Source organism: Amphibalanus amphitrite, unplaced genomic scaffold (genome assembly GCF_019059575.1).
Source record: "Amphibalanus amphitrite isolate SeventyFive unplaced genomic scaffold, NRLGWU_Aamphi_draft 000288F_arrow, whole genome shotgun sequence".
Taxonomy (NCBI): domain Eukaryota; kingdom Metazoa; phylum Arthropoda; class Thecostraca; order Balanomorpha; family Balanidae; genus Amphibalanus; species Amphibalanus amphitrite.
This window is the reverse complement of record NW_024881783.1, coordinates 67,366-87,095: the sequence shown is the minus strand read 5'-3', so window position 1 is coordinate 87,095 and position 19,730 is coordinate 67,366. Positions and strand designations below refer to the sequence as shown.

General features: G+C 50.6%; 1 protein-coding gene and 1 long non-coding RNA gene across 3 annotated transcripts in view; one reads left to right on the top strand and one right to left on the bottom strand.

Moving 5' to 3' along the window:
• Nucleotides 1-19,730, top strand: part of LOC122387516 (protein Smaug homolog 2-like) — a 44,847-nt gene that overhangs the window by 1,092 nt on the left and 24,025 nt on the right. Inside the window, exons 2-3 of one of the 2 annotated variants that reach the window (XM_043377784.1) lie at nucleotides 10,526-10,622; nucleotides 13,161-13,284. In XM_043377784.1, coding sequence (XP_043233719.1) covers nucleotides 10,601-10,622; nucleotides 13,161-13,284 — 146 coding nt within the window. In that variant the 5' untranslated portion in view covers nucleotides 10,526-10,600. Of the gene's footprint in view, nucleotides 1-10,525; nucleotides 10,623-12,532; nucleotides 12,711-13,160; nucleotides 13,285-19,730 lie in introns of those variants that run through there. The other variant, XM_043377783.1, reaches the window with a different exon arrangement.
• On the bottom strand, nucleotides 369-2,476 carry LOC122387519. Its single transcript, XR_006257610.1, has 2 exons — nucleotides 1,672-2,476; nucleotides 369-788 (listed from the first exon to the last, which is right to left on the bottom strand). It is a non-coding gene; the product is annotated as an uncharacterized LOC122387519 (long non-coding RNA).

Genomic DNA, 19,730 nt, shown 5'->3' with positions numbered 1-19,730 from the left:
GACGAATCGGGGATAGGATATATTTGCACACGCGCACCTTATTTCTGTATCTCCGGAACGGCGTCACCGATTGTTTTTCAATTTTGGTGGGTGGCTAGAGACTCAATAGCTGTAAGCTTTAGACGAGTTGGGGATGTGGCACACACATGTGAACTTGTGCACGAGCACGCCTCTTCTCGCGCTTGCTCGCTTACATTGCCGAACACGGAGCTGAAAAAAGACCACCCCGAGCAAGAACACCGCTGTCCGCGATAAGCGGCCTGACCATAAGTCAGCTCAAATGATAATCTGCATACGACCGTCGACCACATATATTAGACAAATAGCGTCACAACCCAGAGCCCGTGTAACCAAGCACAGATCAAAGATATATTTCAAGAAATGTGTATTTATAGTCCTGCCGGTGGAAGGCTCAAAGAATTGGCAAACGCTTCCGACACCCCGCAGCGGCATGCTCTACGGGGATCTCACTCCACTTGCTTCACGGTCGCAATAGCCGCCGCTGATGGCGGCACATCGGCCTTCACCCCATCAAACACTTTGGTTCTCAGAAACCAATTCAGATTGACCATGTTTTTAGGAGTTTTGATGTTAAAAATCCAAAAGGCGGCCTGCCACAGCAGGAATGCTTGGTCTGGTGGCGCCGATACCACCTCCTGGACCTCGACGAATACCGCGTCTTCCCCGCCCAGCTCTCCATTCACGATTATGGGATGGAAAGTTTTGCGGGCCTCCGTTGGCTTCCGTCGTCTCTTGGAGAATGCGCTGCTGGTTCTCCAGCTCATCCCCTGCAAAATGTTCATAACCAAATTATAGGTACACTTAACATTTCGTGGGAGAAAATGGAGGAGAAAGAATAGGAGAGGAGGGAAAGAGTAAAGGAGAGAGAGAGAGAGACAGAGAGAGAGAGAGAGAGAGAGAGAGAGAGAGAGAGAGAGAGAGAGAGAAAGAGAGAGAAAGAGAGAGAAAGAGAGAGAAAGAGAGAGAAAGAGAGAGGGAGGGGAGGGGAGGGGAGGGGAGGGGAGGGGAGGGGAGAGAGGAGTGGAGAGGAGAGGAGAGGAGAGGAGAGGAGAGGAGAGGAGAGGAGAGGAGAGGAGAGGGGAGGGGAGGGGAGGAGAGGGGAGTGAGTGAGGAAGGAAGCAAGGAAAGATGGAAGGAAGAAATGATGGAGGAGAGGTAGGCGGATGTAACAAGGCGAACAAGACAAGACATGGACCTGATGAGTTGGCGCAGGGCACTGATAGGTACTACATTTCGGCACATGATGTGAAAATAATGTACAATGCCTCAGACTCAGCAGTCTGGAAAATGTAGGTACAAATTACACATGCATTAGTGAAGAAGTTTCTGCATTTAGATTAGAATGAATTGTTTTGAAAACATTAGACAATGCCTGTATCTTGAAAAAGGATTAGATTGGGCTGTGTCAGGACAAAACTGGGGATGAGTCATGTGAGCTCGCAAAGTTCCAAAGTTGTGCCAGGCAACTTCATGAGATCACACTGAAGGAGCTCCAGCGAATTATTTTCAGCATGCCCAGCTTGAGTGTGCAAAATGTACACTGGACTGGACCACTGTAGTGTCTGAACGTGATGCACAAAACTGAGCGTGACACACCAGCGACAAAACAAAACACTACAACCATCTATTGCAAAAACAATTCATACATACCTGCAACTGTGTGTCCCTGCATCCTGGCCTGCTGTCTTGCATGAGCGATGCACATAATACAAATGTAGCTGTACTTAGTCCGCTTAATTCCAAAGAAGTTCATCATATCATTTTTTGATTGAGCGTTCCTCAACGTAGAACCATAGGTACCATTATCACGAGCTTCCTGAACAATACTGTGGTGACGCCCACTGCAACAGCGAGGAGGTGGTGCTTTGATGAGCTGTGGAAAAACAGACACATTTGCAGTCACCACTTTCTATTATTGTTCTATGAATCCATGACAAAGCCACTTAAAATGCAAGTATGAATAACCTAGCATAAGCCCAAATTTAACTTTTCATTAAAAACTAAAAGATATATCCTATTGGTCCCTGCTTGCACAGACAATTGACTGAATAAATGATATGGCCACACTGCAAACTTTTGCACAACCTGCCAGGCCATAACATTTCTAGCTACTGTGGGCAGTTAAATGTGCCTCTCTTATCAACAATTGCCCCAAACAACAAAATAGGCCTATTATTTACTTTAAGATAAACTATAACCCTATAAATAGCAATACATTTCGTAAATAATTAAAATATTATACCGCGGAAAGCATGCGCCATGAAAGCCTACAAAATCATCATAAATTCTATCGCGATATTTCAACACTTATACCGACGCACATGAACGTTGAGGCTATTCAAATTTACAAACATGATCTAAATTATTTAAAAAATGCTAATTTTACCTATCAGAACCAAATTACCAATAATTCGGCGCTAATTACCGGCCTCACCCACACACCGACAACACGACAAATGGCGGCGTGCTAACAGGCGACGGTGCCTTTTGGAAGAAATGTTTATTACGATCAATTTAAGACGTGTGTAAAATGAATGTTCAATTATTTATTTTTAAATTAGAAACGTAAAAATGTGAATAAAAGAATAATATCCGCCTAAAAAGGGCTTTAAAAAATATCACTTTTCTGAAAAAGTTAGGCTAGCAGTTTATCTTTCGCCATATGAGCTAAAGTCCATATCCCACTGCTACCGGTCCATATCATTTCGGGAGAATAGAACATTACGTTTCACCTGGTAAAAAATCGTGTCGAAATGGACATTATAACAATCGAAACGAAACACTTGAATAGTTCGGTGCACGAAAAGTAATCAAAATCTTGATTACAACTCCTTATATGGTCATGCCACGCCCCATTTTCATGACGTCATAATCATGAACTTGATTAATCAAGTTCTTGATTTCCTCCCCGTAGTTTGCCCAACTGAGTTGCATCTTGCATTAACATGGGGGTGTATAGGGCATTGAACATGACACACCTTGTTGAAATGAGAAGCAGTCTAGTCTACTGGACTCTAACAGCATTCAAATTTCAGTTAACAATTCACGTTCCCATTAGATTATTAGAAGGATGAAGAATAACCTATTGCTCATTTCTATCAGAAATAGAAACACTAGGGTTACCCGCGTGCTCCGCAACGCGAAGAAGGGTTATTTTTGACCAGTGGGTATTGGGTTGGTCTGTGTCGATTTGGTTTGACGGCCAAGCATTTTGTAATAAAACAAAAAAGATACATCGCATCGAGGTGCCCGTGTCATATTATCATGCGTTCTACTTTAGAATGATTCGAAAACTGACGTGAAGTCTTTTGAGGGCCATCGATGAATTCCGGTAAAAATGACAATGTAATGGTTTGGAACATTTACATTTTTAAGATTACTGTTGATCATCATGCAAAAATGAAGGCTGAGTCTTGGACAGAATTGAATGCTCTTTCCAACGGTGCCATTTTTAATTGCCAGAGATATCAGATCATTGAGCAAAACCCGTGTGATAAATAAAGTGGCACAAAATTGACTAACACCATTTTCTTCCGTGATTTGTACCACCTTGATTTGGAGCAATCAGCTTTTCACAATTTTCTCATGAGAGGCGGTACATTTCCCTTGCCAACAGGCGTTGTTCCAACTCGCTCCGCTTAACAGTCACCTAAAAAGAAAATCAATTCCAAAATCCGTCCAAAACGTCAATTTTCCACATAAAAGTGCCCTCCCCGGTGCACGTGGCGCGTGCCATCCCCTGCACCGCATACCATTCGATAGCCCGTTCAATTATCTACACGATGCTGTTTTTCCCGTGCCGGTCGGACCCCTGGTCACCAAGATATAGCACCGGGACCGGACCCGTGTCGGCCAAAATTTGCCGTTTTCGCCCGATTTTGCAAGCTGATTTATACATGTAAAGTCTATGACGCGAATTTGCACTTTTTGGACACGCGCCACGCACTCACTATCGACCCGATCGAGCTCAGACCCCTCAAAGGCACGTCGCGCATCCTTGATCTATAAGTTGTGCAAATTTCACCGGGCTAGGTGCAACGGTATGGCCTGTAGTCCACGCAAAGCACCACCAAGTCTGGACCTCGGTAACGGACAGACGCACCCTCCTCAAATACAGGGTGTCCCAGAAGTCTTGAAGCTTTTTTATTTTTGTCGTGTGACCTTGCTATGCCACCGATTAAGGCAAATGATGCCTCAAACGAAAGAAAATGAACTGAAATTTTGTATTTTCATGCGTAGAGCACCACTTTAGTCAGGTGGCCCCCGTTGTGAGTCGCATAAGAACGAGCGCAAGAGATCACGTTCTTCGCTGCCGCCAGGCGCCAAGATCTCCCGATTTGGCGCCAAGACACCGGTGTCGCCATGCCCGTTGCTTGTCAGCATCAGAGCCTTATTCCATGAAGCAAGCCAGGAAACAGCGTAGGTATTGACCCCAGACCCCAAGAAAACATTAGCAACATAATGATTTACTGATCTGGAAGTCTTCTGAGATGTTTTCACTCATCCATTACAAAAATAAGGCTCAGCTGCTTGAGCGCGCTAAGCAACAGCCCATTTTAATCCTTTGATTCGTCGCATTATTATGGGGCTAAGACAAATATCAACCTGTCACAATTTGTGACACAAATAACATTTGCGACACATATTTATCATGGAATAAGGCTCTGGAGCTGACAAGAAACGGCATGGGGACACCGGTGTTTCGCAAATCCGGAGATCTTGGCGGCAGCGAAGAACGTGATCTCTCGCGCTCGTTCTTGTGCGACTCACAACGGGGCCACCTGACTGAAGTGGTGCTCTACGCATGAAAATACAAAATTTCAGTTCATTCTCTTTCGTTTGAGGCATCATTTGCCTTAATCGGTGGCATAACAAGATCACACGACAAAAATAAAAAAGCTTCAAGACTTCTGTGAGTTCTGGGACACCCTGGTAATATAGATAAATGATTTCTGATAAATAATAAACTATTTCGGATAGTTTTAGTTTCAGAGGGCTGAAAACGTGAATAACCTGTTGCTCATTTCTATCAGAAATAGAAAAAATAAACCATTTCTGATAAATAATCAACTATTTCTGATAGAAATGAGCAACAGGTTATTCTTCACCCTTCTAATAATCTTATCAACAATGCTCAGCACAACGTTCAAATACCTGAAATTCTCATTAGATGCTTCAATTTATGTCTACTAGAGCCTCATCCAAGCCTGATCCAAAAATCCAACTTTTGTTTGGGATGAGGGAGGAGGCAAATTGAAATAGTGGTGGTGATGTGTGGAGGGGGGATGAGCTTAGAGGAGGTTCATGGAGCGACAGGAAATAAATTGTTTGAAACAAGAGGAGGTTAGAGGACGGAGAGCTTAGAGGAGGCTGAAGTAGCCACTGGAAAAGACCCCTAGACTGCATTAGGTATAACACTCACAAATTCGCTGCTACCTGGCCTGTTGGAAGAGTGAGTTTTAGTTGGGACTTGGTGGCGGTGCACTGTATAGGAATTGGATATTTAGTTAGATTTGTATTTCCCATTAGAAAGTCTGATGAGTGATTTTCACATGAAAGCCCAAGAAAGCCCTAGGCCTTCTATGAGTGTGTAATGTTACAGGCAAAAATTAGGGTTTTCATCTGTCACATACCTATTTTTGTATTACCCTAAAACTTATAGCAGTAGCATTGTGCATGTGTGACAGCTTTCAGGTCCAGATTGACCCATCCCCAGCAGCTGTGACCCAGCATCAATAGTTTGTGGCCATGAGGCATGTTCAGTAAGAGCTGCTTAAAGTATACTGCAGGGGCTTGCCTTGCAGTTAGCTTTCAGCAGTGAGGAAAGACTAGAAAGAGTAATTAGAAACTGGTTCTCTCACCTGGTGGTGTCATTGGTGCATTGCCATTCATTGGTGATGTCATTCTCTCACTACCATGGTGTCACAGTTGGGTCATGTGTCTCACATAATGAATACAAGCAGGCATCGGGAAAATCCTTTTTGAAAGGATTGTATTCCCAATCCGCATTCCTTGTGCCGAAGTGGATTGCATTCCTACCCGCAATCCCCTTTTTTCACTTGGATTGTGATCAAATCCGCAATCTTTTTTTGCAATCCTGTTGTATCATTATGTGCACTAGTGGATCTGGGGGAGGGAGGGGGGCATATGGCCGTGCCTCCATCCCCAAATCACCCATTTCTAGTACCTAGTCTAGGGAGGGAGGGGGGCATATGGCCGTGCCTCCATCCCCAAATCACCCATTTCTAGTGCCTAGTCTTGCGAGTAATTCCTATCTAAGGCACAGGTATTTTATGGAAAATATTTTTTGCGTCAAACACCCCCACATTTAAACCTCTACCCAACCAGTGTTTTATATTTTTAAAACTCGCCCTCAAATACGTAATTTTGCCCTTCCTATGTAGTTCATCAGCGTATATTATTTTGAGCGTTTAAATTAAAAGCGTTTAAATTATTTCAAGTTTCGATGTAAAGCCCTTGATAGCAAAGTACATTAAGCCGATGCAGCCGATCTCATAATTTTCAATCGCAACAAACCATTTCAAAGCACTTATCAAACACAATCCGGATTGGATTGCAAAAATTGGAAATCTGATGCAATCCAATCCGCAATCAAATCCTGTTTTTTGGAATGGATTTCAAATCCAGGTGCAATCCACCAAAAAGGAATGCAATCAGGATGTTGCAATCCTGCAATCACAATCCTACCGATACCTGAATACAAGCACAGCCACCACTACTTAATGTGGTTCTTAAAATGTGAGGTCTGAAGTAATTTTATCTTGAATGCTTAGAGTGTTCTTTATTATTTTGATCTGTTTCACTGCTTAAACATTTTGAGTTCTGTAGATTGAAGGTCCATACCATGATGTGTTCTTCACAACTGGCACTGGGAGATTGTAGTTGTGTCAGTTATTCATTGGTCATCACTCATTTCCACCTCAGTTCATTGCCAAAATTGAAAAAAAAAACAAAGCTCTCATTAGTGTTAGGATCTTAGGTGTGATAATAGCATTATTTCCAAATGCCATTTTAATGTGAGGTGTTGTGGTGAAGCTATATGGGAATTTATTGGTAGTATACTTTGTTTATTCGTTTTGAAAACAATAAGGATAATGTACTTTATTTAATGAAACATAAATCTGAAGCTTGTTTTTTGGGTGTTGCTACCTTTGCCCTGTTATAAAAATTATGAATACACTGGCACAGACAGACTGCACAGATCCTTGCATGTAGGTAAGCTATTTTGTCTATTGGCTTTTACCAAAGTATGCAATATACTGTGAAATGAGTTAGAAACGTAGAATGCAGACATGTGCATGGATCCGAGTGATGGATCTATGATCTCAGTGGATCTCGAAGTAAAGTAGAGGTTGGGATCTATGATCCCACCGGATCCGGCGCTAAAAATTCATCTCGGATCTATGATCTGATGATAAATTAAGAACATGGATCTATGATCTGAGTGGATCTCACCATGCACCACATTTGAAACCATGTTTTAAAGGGTTTCTATGCTAATATGTGCCACAAAACTATGGATTATGACGTGCGATCACATAAAATCACAAAAACAGAACGCTTGTGAGCTGAAACAAGTGTTTTTTTATTTATGTGTTGACAAAAAATAAGTGAGGATCTATGATCTCACTGGATCTCAAGCAAAAAAATGAGACTCGGATCTGTGATCCCTACGGATCTCTCGATAAATTACAGAGCTGGATCTATTATCCCGTCGGATCCGAGATCAGGATCCGTGAGATCAGATCCCAGATCCATTTTCTCGGATCCATGCACATGTCTGGTAGAATGGTTTGATTTTTTTTTTGCAACAGCCAACAAACAACCATAATATTTATACCAATTGTGCCTACACCTCTTTGTACATGATCACATTTTGCACCAACAACCTGCATGCAGCTTGAACTTACAGTGTATTGATATAGATATACAATAGCTATTTATTACAACACTGTTTATTTCCATTGTTTGCTGAAGTTCTTTAGCCTTGGGTACACCATCAAGTGTCATCAAACAGATAATTGCATCAAGTAGCAATTGATTTATCTTGTAAATCTACCCATAAAGATAAAACAAAAATAATTGTTTTGCGATGACTTACTTATCTTTGCCACTTACTTGCCATTCGCCACTTACTTATGTGAGTCACTTATGATAATAAGGCCTATCACTTATCAGTCTAACATTATTTGTCATTTGTTTCATGTTTGCATGATCCAATGCAGGCTTCTGTTGTGGACTTTCGGTGTGCTCGTGAGAGCGGGTTGTTTCGCACGGTTAAAAAGGACCGAGAACACCGGTTCGGGGTCAAGGTTCACGCGCCGTGCGTCATCACTGGTTCAAACACGTGTGTCGTGCCCCATTTTCCCGCACCGTTGCAGTGTGCGGTCCCGCTCGTCTTCTCCGGTGTAGGTCTGGCCCGACCCTGCCAGCGTGGCACCATTTCGCTACGGGGACACGATGAAACAGTTCATCAGTTGGTCATATTTCCTTCGTGGACTGCTAACCTAAATGGACGCGGCGGTGATAGAATTTACTTGGCCAGTGGCAGGTTATCGTCGCTCACATCGTCAGTGTGCGTCCCCTTGACCTTTACTCGGCACGCTGTGGCCGCCCGGCGCCCCTCCATTGGTGGCCGAGCTGGGGCTCTGGTCCGGTCCGCCGCGTGCACCGCCCGCCGCGCCTCGCTCAGCGAGCTCCGACCGGCCGGCCGGCCGACGCCTCCTGCAGAAAATGCATGACCTTGGCCGGCAGAACCGGCCGTGCCGCCGCCCGCTCGCCGCTCGCCGGGCCACCAGGAAAAGACGCGGCTCGTTGCGAAAGTGTCGCGTGTGTGAGGCCGTCCGAGGCGGCACGATGGCCACGTTTGACGGCGAGGATGGCGACCGACCTGGAGCGTTCGTTGGGGGGGGGGGGGGGGTTAAACCTGTTTGGTATTTCGTTTTGGTGGCCTGCGATGGTCGGTGCTGACGGTGGTTTTGTGCCGTCCGCCTGTAGTGGATAGCAATGTAGGGTGCTACCGTCGGTTGTAACACTGTAATAGGGCTGGTTCACGGGTCGCACTAATGGGAAACGTTCCGACAATAAAGACAGGCAGAAGTGCCGTGATGGACCGACCTGCTGCCATTCAGTGCCTCTGTACTCACTACTTAGGCATGTAGCCAACACCCTGTTTAGTGCTGCTATGGGGCCGAGCAGTTTGTCAGGATCGACTCGGTATCGTTATCGACAGACGACAACTGCCGCGCTGGGACCCTGCAATGCGTGGTAGACTGTCGTAACGTGAATTCCTTGGTCGTAAGCACGGTTGGACCGTTATCGTTTGTAAGTGCAGGTGATAACCAGTTCAATGGTCACCCAAATCGTAATCGACGATTCTTCGCTGCTGCATATTCCTTAACAAACTGAATTTGATCTTATGGAATATTTACCACGGCATCCTATTTTGCCGGAATCGTGAACGTTCGGGCTACTAACCACCGGGCTGGCTGGGGGGGTATTGGTTTTGTTTTCGTATTCTCAGCAGCGTGCAATCCGACGGTTACTCTGCACCCACCAGCTGTAGCCTGAGACATTCTATAGAAGCTTATCACATTTCCTGCTGACAGACGAATTGAATTCACTACCTAGTACCTAGTCACTGCGCGGTGCCCCTAATCTCATAATCGTTGCAGAGCCTTTACAAGCTGAGCATAGCCATATGATGACGAGGGAACATTTGTCCCACAAAACGGGCGTTTGTAATTGCATGCGCATGATACAAGACACACGTGGAATGATCGGACAAGCTTGCCTGTGATGTTTCTTTCCGTTAACCAGTCAGACTCAGTTCATCCGTTGATTAATTTACCGAGCTATCACAGAAGTGCCGCCATAAGCGGGACGAACGTGCATCCACACTTCATTTATCACCCAGAGATGTCACACGCTTTATACGGAGAGGACCCAGAGATTGTCCGATGAGCTACCCTTTCCCTGCCATGTCTCGGGTTTTCACTATCCTGAGTCGACCTCTTCCACAATGTACCGGGCCCCGTCGCTGCCTTGTCCCGTGTCCATCCTGATTGACCGTTAGCGCTGTCCTGTCCCCCTGCCCTGTCTTTGTATTGGGCCTTACCCCCTGCTCCGACCCAGTCACATGCCGTTTTAACGGTGCACGGCTATGAATTGACACGAAAAAGCGCCCTATGTGTTGAAATAAGGGTGTGGGAGGTTTAACCGTCTGGTAGTGACTAACCTGAACAATGGTCTGATTGTATAGCGGCGCTTGCGCATTTTATTTAGACAATTCAATGGATACATAATCTTTTATCGAACCATTTCCGATAAAAATGTACCATTAGTCAGTGACACATGTACGGCACAGGTGTCATGTGACCGCTGCCGCTCAGTCGGCCGCTGAGCGAGCCTGTGTGCTCAGCTGAATAAACTCGCCCGTCCCGGCGCGCCTGAGTTACTGAGGATCCGTGTGCGCTGTCGACAGGGCCGCCGGGGAGCGCCGGACCTGCGCCGGCCGGCCGGCCACTCCTGCGGACCCGCCGGAGACAGCCGCTTAGCTATGGACCCGACTGCCTTTTACGGTAGGTGAGGCGCGCGACCCCGCTCCCTGAGCCGCTCATCTCCCTTGCAGAGTAGTTCAGAGTCCCGTGTCAGGGAGCCGACGGCCGCTGTACGGGTAGCGTGGTTCGTTTTATGTCGCTACACTGCTGTCTTGTCGTGCGAGTGTGTCCTGTTATCGATCGGCAGACACCTGGCAACAAGGTGCTGGACACAAAAGTTGCTTAGTTGAACGGTGTACTTTGTTGCAGTAGTGAAACACTAGTGTTCACCAATTCGGATATTTGTTCCTTGCACTCGGCCAGGTTGTAAGTGCCTTTTTAGGTCAATGACAATCACTTGCTTAGATGGTGTGAGCCGTCAACAGCACCATAAACTGCCTCGATTACACACTTCAGGATCGTGGCAGCTTTCCCCAAGTGTTTGGTTTTGTCTGAAGAGCGCTGGCGATGCGTGTTCACATTTTGTGCGCTACTAATGCCTCGTGCTCAGCCGTAGCTTGTGATCACGTATCTGGACGCACGCACAGTCTATGTCCCTAGTTTAGGGCTCAGGTTCGCTGATTTTGTTCTGTTTGGTATTTGGCCTGGGACCAAACACGTACGCTTTACCGCAAGTCAGTGATGTTTTACGCCAAATGCTCGCGCAAATAATCCTTGATGAGTGACTCGCACAGTCATCCACTCGCGCTGCATAACTAGACGCCCGCACAGTCACTGCTTGCTATTCCCAGATCCCTAAATTTGGTTGCGCAGTTCTTCCGTCCTGAATTGCACGAATCAAATTCAAATCGGCTGGGCATTTCCTGAGATGAAGTAGTAAAACTCAGGCTAAATCATATTCTTCTTATTTTGGGCGTCGTACCTAAAATGATCAAGGGGAGCCTGCAAAGTGAATAGCTGTAAAGCCATTCACTTATAGGGAAGAGCTGCAACGCTAAGCAACATCGTTCCTTTTTGGAAGATAAATTCAATTCATGTCTGGGTCCGCACTGTGCTGAGACGATGGTTACACAAATTCAGCGGGCGGCTTCTCGAGACTATAACGGTGTTTAGCCATGAATTGAAATGTAGACGTGAAGGGCTCATGGAAAACTTCACGGAAGTTTTAGCGCTTTTTGCGTCACTAAGCGTGTGTGATATTTTCCTTGAATATATTGCTTGCAAAGCATTAATCCCCTGTGTCTGGCAGACATATTATCCTTTATTGCGTGTGTTTTTGTCTATAAGAAAATCTAAGCAAACCGCGTGCAATCAGCTGATCATCGAAGCCCATATTGTGCTATATATAATATTTTTGGGACGATGGGTTATGTTGCTCACTGATTTGTGACGTAAGAAATATGCAAGCGCAGTCGATAGTAAGGTAGGTTAAACCTTGCCTTACACACTCGCCCCGTCCCTTTACCCATCTCTGCCTTCCGTCCCGCCCCATCCCGTTACGTCCCGTTCATCCCATCAGTCAACGTCTGCCCACCCTTTCCCGTCCGTCTGTCCATCCTTTCCGTCAACGTCTGCCCATCCTTTCTGTCCGTCTGCCCATCCTTTCCGTCCGTCTTCCCATCCTTTCCGTCAACGTCTGCCCACCCTTTCCCGTCCGTCTGTCCATCCTTTCCCGTCCGTCTGTCCATCCTTTCCGTCAACGTCTGCCCACCCTTTCCCGTCCGTCTGTCCATCCTTTCCCGTCCGTCTGTCCATCCTTTCCGTCAACGTCTGTCCACCCTTTCCGTCCGTCTGTCCATCCTTTCCGTCCATCTGTCCATCCTTTCCGTTCGGTCCGTCCTCCTGTCCATCCATCCTTCGCCGGTCCGTGGCAGTGGGCGCCTCACAGAGGGGCCGCTCGATGTGGCCGTTTTCCTTGTCGACCGGTCACGCAGGGACGGCAGCGACGGCGGCGCGCCGCGGCGGCGGCCCGGCAGTGAGCCGTCGTCCGCCGCGCCGGCTGCACCTGCTACACTTCTCCCCGGCCGACGGGCCGGCGGCTGACCCGGTGTTCGGTCCCAACACCGAGCCGCGGTCTGTCTCTGTGGGGGAACGTCAGATCGGTGGGGCGGGTGTTATAGAACCCCGGCTACTCGGGGTCAACCATGCCCGACAAATCGTCAGATTCCGGTAAGAAATATACCCTCAGGCGTGATGATGTGATCGATTTAATCACGTACACATGTGGCAGTACACAGGTCGTACGGGCGCGATTGCCCGTCAAACACGACTGTTTCGGGCGATAAAATTCGTTTGATGGTTATCCGTGTGAAGGTCAGGGTCGTGACTGCCGCGGCCGCCGGTCGGCCGGCATTGCTGTTCATTGACCAAAAACATGACGCTAATTGAGTAAGTGCGTGATGCGCCGGCATTAGTGCGCTCTTCCCGGTGTCGGAGAATAGGCGGCGGTGGGGTTTTCTGGAGGAAACTGCCGGCCGGCCGGGCCGCCGACTGTGTATTGGCGCTGTGATCGTACGGTGCGCGGCCGTCTCTGCAGCGGCTCGCTCGGCTCAGTCGGGCCCGGCGCGCCGGCGGCGGCGGCGGCGCTGTGCTGACGGTGGCGGTGTCCGTGTCCGACAGGTGCCCAGAACGGCCAGATGGGCGGCAGCAGCGGCATGTGGCGGCGGCCCCAGCCGGCCTACAGCACCAATGGCCCGCTGCCCAGCCACCAGGATTCGGGACCCTCGTCGGCCGATCTCATCAGGTGAGTTTGTGTCCTGGGGCTGGCTGGTGCGCCTCCGTTGGTCCATCGGCGGTGGTTACCGCGTGTGTATCCAGTGCCGCCAGTGATCCTCGGCGGCTCGTTTCACGCTCGGCCACGCGTCGTAGGCGGTCCTCCAGGCGTATCGGGCCCACTCCTCGCCGGTGCTCCTCACAGTGGGCCACCAGTCCTCCGCCGTCCTCCTCACCACAGGCCACATGTCCTGGGCCTGTGTCTTCACTGCCGGCCACCAGTCCTCGACGGCCGTCCTCCTCAGCTGTGGGCCCCAGTCGGCGGCGGCAATCCTCAGCTGCAACCACCAGTCCTCGGCGAGCACACCCAGCCAGCCGAGCCAGCCGTACAGCCAGAACTGCAGCGTGAACCAGCAGTCGCAGATGTAGTGCTCAAACACACCCATCACCGGCGGGAGGGGAGGGGTGGAGTTCAGTCCGGCTCCGGCGCGACAGACGGATGAACGCCCAGCTCACGTGGCGCCGTGAACTCTGATCCTGGAACCCGGCGGGCCGGGCCGCCCGGGCGCAGAGCTGGTCGCCGAGCCCGGTAACCGGGCGCCAGACGGTGCGCTCGCTCCAGGAACCTGGGACGAACGGGCACTAATTGGGCGCCGCTACCGTGCGTCACAGATGCCGCCGGTGACGCGGCGCGATTCGGAGACAAAGGGTGTTCGCCTGCAGACCGCCTCTTGCGGTCGGTTTAATCGGTTAGCCTGGTGTCAGATGGTTGTTGTTCCAACAGCAGAGAAATAAGTTACGAAGTGAGCTTCAAATCGGTTGTTTTCTCAGCATTTGAGTGTGACCTACAAACGGTCGGGAGATATTGTTGGAGCTCCAGATGGGTCCGAGATCGTGTGAGGATAAAATCAGTGGTTAAATCAACACGTTACGATTTATGTAGGGCGATAATGTCATCCTTGACCGAGAAGTATTCAATTCACGGAAGACTGAGAGCTTTTCTTAAAGGAAATTGCGACGAAATGACATGCAAAAGTGAATGGTCTGGGTCGGCAAATGGGGTTCCTTGAATTTTGCGATTAACCATGACGCTCGTGAATTTGTCATTAGCAAAGCTTGTGACGCGCAATTAATTCAATAGAATGGGTGGATGGACTGTTGGGGCCACTTTCCTCAGTTCTGTCTCACGTTTTCGGTGTTCCGTGCAAATTTTGTTATCGTGCTTTTCGGCTAGTTGTTGCATTCTAATGGAGCCCCCTGAGAAATATCTCAATACGACTTTTCATTTTCTTTATTATTTTTCAACAATTCATCTTTTATTCTTGCGAAATATCTTCTAACATTTTTATTCAATATTGTCCCGTAGATGTACCGTCACGCGTGGCTCGGCTCAGCGTGCGCTGCTCTGCCGAGGTCGTGTATGACGTCACGCGCCGCTGTGCCGTCCGGTATGAACTGGCCTGCCCTGCACTGCCGCCCCTGCCCGGCCCTGCTGTCACTCAGGAGTGGTCCTCGGTGTAGAGTGACGGCTTGACACTCCTGTAAATGGCATCACCGATTATATAACCGACCGTCGGCCATGGTCTGATTTTACATCCGCAGGTGTCCGATTTCATGCTGCCGGCATATGGCCTGCATAACAAGAGGGGCATTAATCGATCGAATTTCTGCGAATCCCGACCGGGCATGTCCATATTGAACGGTGGCGATTGGCGGCCGGTCGTCACATCGTCGTATTCATTGGTGACCTCCGATTGCGGTGTGCTCGGCGCACCGATACGATCGCAGCCGCTTATCAACGAGGTGGTCATCGGAGGAAATCGGCCGCCGCCAGTGTCAAGGACGATTGCACGTGGCCACCGGCAACTGATTAGCATGGCGCGCGATTGCTTTCCCTCGTTCTTGCGTCATTTTCCCGTGTTTTATGTAGCGTTTCCCCTGTATTCACATCACGAGATGCCCTTTACCATGACCTTACAATATGGAGGTGTCGTGTGGGCGACGCTTTCCGTTGGCTCTGCGGCTAATGGGCGGTTGTCTTGGCAACGACGGCTCGCGGTCGCCATGTCCTGGTGACTTGTCAGCTGAGGGCTGAGGCCTCTGCAGACGACACGTTTGGTGAGGGCAATCTGCATCGGCGACCGATGCCTGCTCAGTGGAGCGTGACGAGGCTGAGGCCCTTTCTCAGAGGTCCGTCCCGCAGCTGGTAGAGCCCTGGTGATCGGAGGCGGGGCCCCGGTGATCGGGGGCACCTCAGGGGTCCGTCCCGCAGCTGATCGGTCAGCCCTGGTGACAGGAGGCTCCTCAGAAGTCCAGTCTTGGTGGCAGCTGCAGCTGGTGCAGTTGCAGCTGCCGCTGCACCAGCTCCGTCCTGCAGCTGGTGGTGGGAGTCGGGGCCCATGTGTTCGAAGACCCTTCTTAGTGGCGCAGGCTCAGATTGTTCGCCCGCTTCTGGATGGAGGTTCAGGATCGGAGGCCTCTTTTCAAATAACAGGTTGCGTCAACTGGCGATGGTCGATAAAGGCAGGTCATCATGTCTACAACTGCCCAACGTTTCATCGCTTAGGTCCAGTTTTAGGGACACAGATATACGGTGAGGGCAGTCTTGTTTGAGAAGGGTTTCCTAATCACTGTACCGTCCAATATTTGTGCTGCCTGTTTGTGACGCTATTTGTGACGCAGTTTTTGGTGGTGTCTGCCGTCGCACATCCACACTAACAGGCTGGTTGCGACTCATCTCTCGGTCGTACTGCCTGCCCCGGTGCGATGTCACCGGCCGCGGCAGCTTGTGCCTGGCACTCATCTAATTTGGTTGACAAGCTGAGCTGACTTGAGGGTGCGATTGCGTACCTTCATACATACAAACATGCCTACCTACTCTTTGATGTTCAACGGTCGTGCGCAGTACTGCTTTTACGAGGTGCATCACAGGGCGCTTATTTCATGTCACGACATTGCATGAATCGAGACTGCAAAAATAGTTGTCCTTCTATCGCGAGCGACCCTCGGAATTCAGTTCGCGGGCTCGGTGACTGGCCATGCTGGATTTTCGAAAGTGAACCGAGCAAACACGCTATTCGCGGTCGGTCGGCGGCGGTGTTGGCGATTTTTCTCGCGCGGCTCGGTCGCTGGTGGGCCCCGCACATGTTGAACCACGAGGTGGCGAGTTCGTGGAACGCTGAGCGGCGCGGCGCGGCGGCGCGGACTGACTGCCCGCCCGGACCGGGTCGGCACGCCGCGTGGACCGCGGGCCCCCTGGCCTCTCCAGTTTCCCATTCAGCGTCGACCTGAACGAGCGCCGTTGCTATCTCGCGGTGTCAACGAGCCAAGGTCACTGCGCCGCGAAGCCGCGTCTCCACGCGTGCGGCCATGTGTACCCTTTGAACCCGGCATCGGGTCTTGTTGGGCGGTCTGGGCTCAGCAACCTGGCAACTTTGGTCGACAAACCACCAAAGCCGACCTGCCCGCCAACGCTGGCGGATCTGAGCGCGCCCGGCGGCGGCGGCCAGTGGCAGCCTGGCGTGCGACCCCGCAGGTGCGCCCCAGACGCCACTCAATGGGGCGACACGCCGCCGGGACCAGCGGCGAATTCTGGCGACGCGTTACCGACCCTTACCATATGGATCGACCCTTTTTGTGCGTCTTTGTTAGCGTGAATGCGATGGGCGCTGTGCGGCTTGGTAGGTATGTCCGGGTGTGCGCATCCGTTCGATGAGCGATGGCACTACGGTGCTGAATGCTACATATGTATGGACAAGTGGCCGTTGCAGCGGAGGCGACCGTGCGGCTGGCTGCACCAGACCGGGTGGCAACAGGGGGCCCGGCCGGGTCGGCTGTCCTATGTGGGGCACCGGGACTGATACACCTACTCGGGAAGGTGTGACGCTCTGAGGCATGTCATTGTCGGCCGAGCCCAGTCGTCCGATATGGTGCTGCAATCTACCATATGTGTAGTTTGAGGCTCGCGAGAGTCCTTTGGATCCACTTCTGTGGTTCTGAAGTACCACTGGCGGTCGCAGCCGCTAGCAAAAGGGGGGGGGGGGGCAAACTCACACTCGCGGGACAATACATTTATCCGTCACCGGAGGGGGGGGGGGGGTGATCGGCTAATTTTTACGTCCACGAGGCGCCGCGCAGTTGGCACTAATTATGCTTCATCCATGTCATTCTTGCGTGGAATCTTTAAGCACAATTTAAGGCAAAATCACCAGTTTCATTTCCCGTCCCACGGTGTTTCCACCGGTCGGGCCACTGCACCATGGCGACGGATCGGTGTAGCATATACTGGAAGGTCGGGCACGCGGATTTATGACCTTACCACCAGGGCTGCGGAGTCGGAGTCGGAGTCGGAGTCGGAGTCGGTCGGAGTCGACAGTTGTGACCGGAGTCGGAGTCGGAGTCGGAGTCGATTTTAGAAACCCGAGCCGGAGTCGGAGTCGGAGTCACCGAAAATCTGTCGACTCCGCAGCCCTGCTAGGTCTGCGGAGTCGGAGTCGGGAGTTGGAGTCGGTCGGAGCCGACAATTCTGCCCGGAGTCGGAGTCGGAGTCGGAGCTGGTTTTTGAAAGCCGGAGTCGGAGTCGGAGTCGGAGTCACCGAAAATCCATCGACTCCGCAGCCCTGCTTACCACTATAAAACAGGGCTGCGGAGTCGGAGTCGGAGTCGGAGTCGGAGTCGGAGTCGGTCGGAGTCGACAGTTGTGACCGGAGTCGGAGTCGGAGTCGGAGTCGATTTTAGAAACCCGAGCCGTAGTCGGAGTCGGAGTCACCGAAAATCTGTCGACTCCGCAGCCCTGCTAGGTCTGCGGAGTCGGAGTCGGGAGTTGGAGTCGGTCGGAGTCGACAATTCTGCCCGGAGTCGGAGTCGGAGTCGGAGCTGGTTTTTGAAAGCCGGAGTCGGAGTCGGAGTCGGAGTCGCCGAAAATCCATCGACTCCGCAGGCCTGCTATAAAACAATTCGGAAAAGTACAGATACCTACCAGTCTTGCTTTGAACAAGCATGTGAAACCCAGAGAGCATTTTCAGACTATGACATTTACCCCATATAGTTGTGTGGCGGCGGGAGAGAGTAGGTACACCGACCTCTGGAGACCAAAGGTTCCTGGCTTTCAAAATTGGCATCTGAGGGCCGCGCGCAACTCCTGCGGGCTTCGTAACGGCTCTATTGGGGCTCACTCAACCTGCCTAGTCCTCATGCTGAAAAGACTGGCCCTGAGCCCTGAGGATGTCATCAATCTCTGCCAGCCCCAAGACCCACAACGCCTCATGGGGTCCCGATGTCGAACTATGAGGGAATCTACGCGGGACCATCAGGACGTAAAGTGATCTCGATCAGGACCAACGTAAGGCTGTACAGGAGTCTGCGTAAGCCCTCTGATCTTCAGAAGCCCACCCATGTATGTTTTCACGGAGGCCAGATTAGGGCCCTCAGAGACCAGTACAGGGCCTGCAAACTGCAAAGGCCAGTAGTTTGAGACCATCAGAGACCGAGTTGGGCTCTCAGAGGCCAATGTGGGTCCTTACTCATTACAGGCCAACATGGGGCCCTCAGATGTCAGCGTGGGGCTCTAAAAGACCGGCATGAGCCGTCGTTGGACCCCAGAGACCAGCAGAGGGCCCTCAAAGGCCAAGATGGGCCCTCCTCAGAGGCCAATGCAGGCCCTTAGAGGCCGGCATCGGGTCTTTAGCAGCCAGTGAGGGGCCCTCATTGGCACCTAAAGGTTCGTCTTAGGACACCAGAGACAGAAATAAGGCCACCAGAGACCGGTGTGAGACGCTCAGACGCCGGTTGGGGCCCCTGAGGCCGGTTAGGGGCCCTCATAGGCCAGATGTGGGGCTTAAGAGGTCGATGTGGGCTCTTAGCGGCCAACATGGGCGCTTGACCGCCACTGAAGTTCCCTCAGAGGTCAGTGTAGGACGCTCAAAGACCGGTGTGGGAGCTATATTAATAGCTTGGAGTGGGTTTTTTGAGCCTCGTGACGATCGAATAAGGGCCAGGGCCCCATACACCTATGGAGGCCCATCGGTTGTTTGAGGGGGGGCAAATGATATGATGGCCCATTTTATTGGCCTTTGGGGGGGCATGACCCTGATGCCCCCCCCCCCCACGCGACCGCCACTGTGTACACATTACACACAGACCTCTGAAATTGCATACTAGCTCATGCAAACTCTATGCAGGCCCCGGAGGTCCCACGCTAATCCTTAAGAAACCAAGCCGGCATACGGCGTCACCACCGGGCTTCTGAGGTGCACCGCACCAACCCATGAGGTCTTACTTTAGTGTCGTAGAGCCACGCTCATTTGGCAGGGCCCACCCGCCACTGCCGAAGAGGGTCTCATGCCAGCCATTGCTGGACCTACGAGAGCCTCAAGTAAACCCACGCTGATATTCCATATGAGACCCGGCCTTACTCGTGAACCGGTGCCAGCGACGCTGACCGCCAAATTGACAGAATGCGAAGCTGAGCCCACTCAT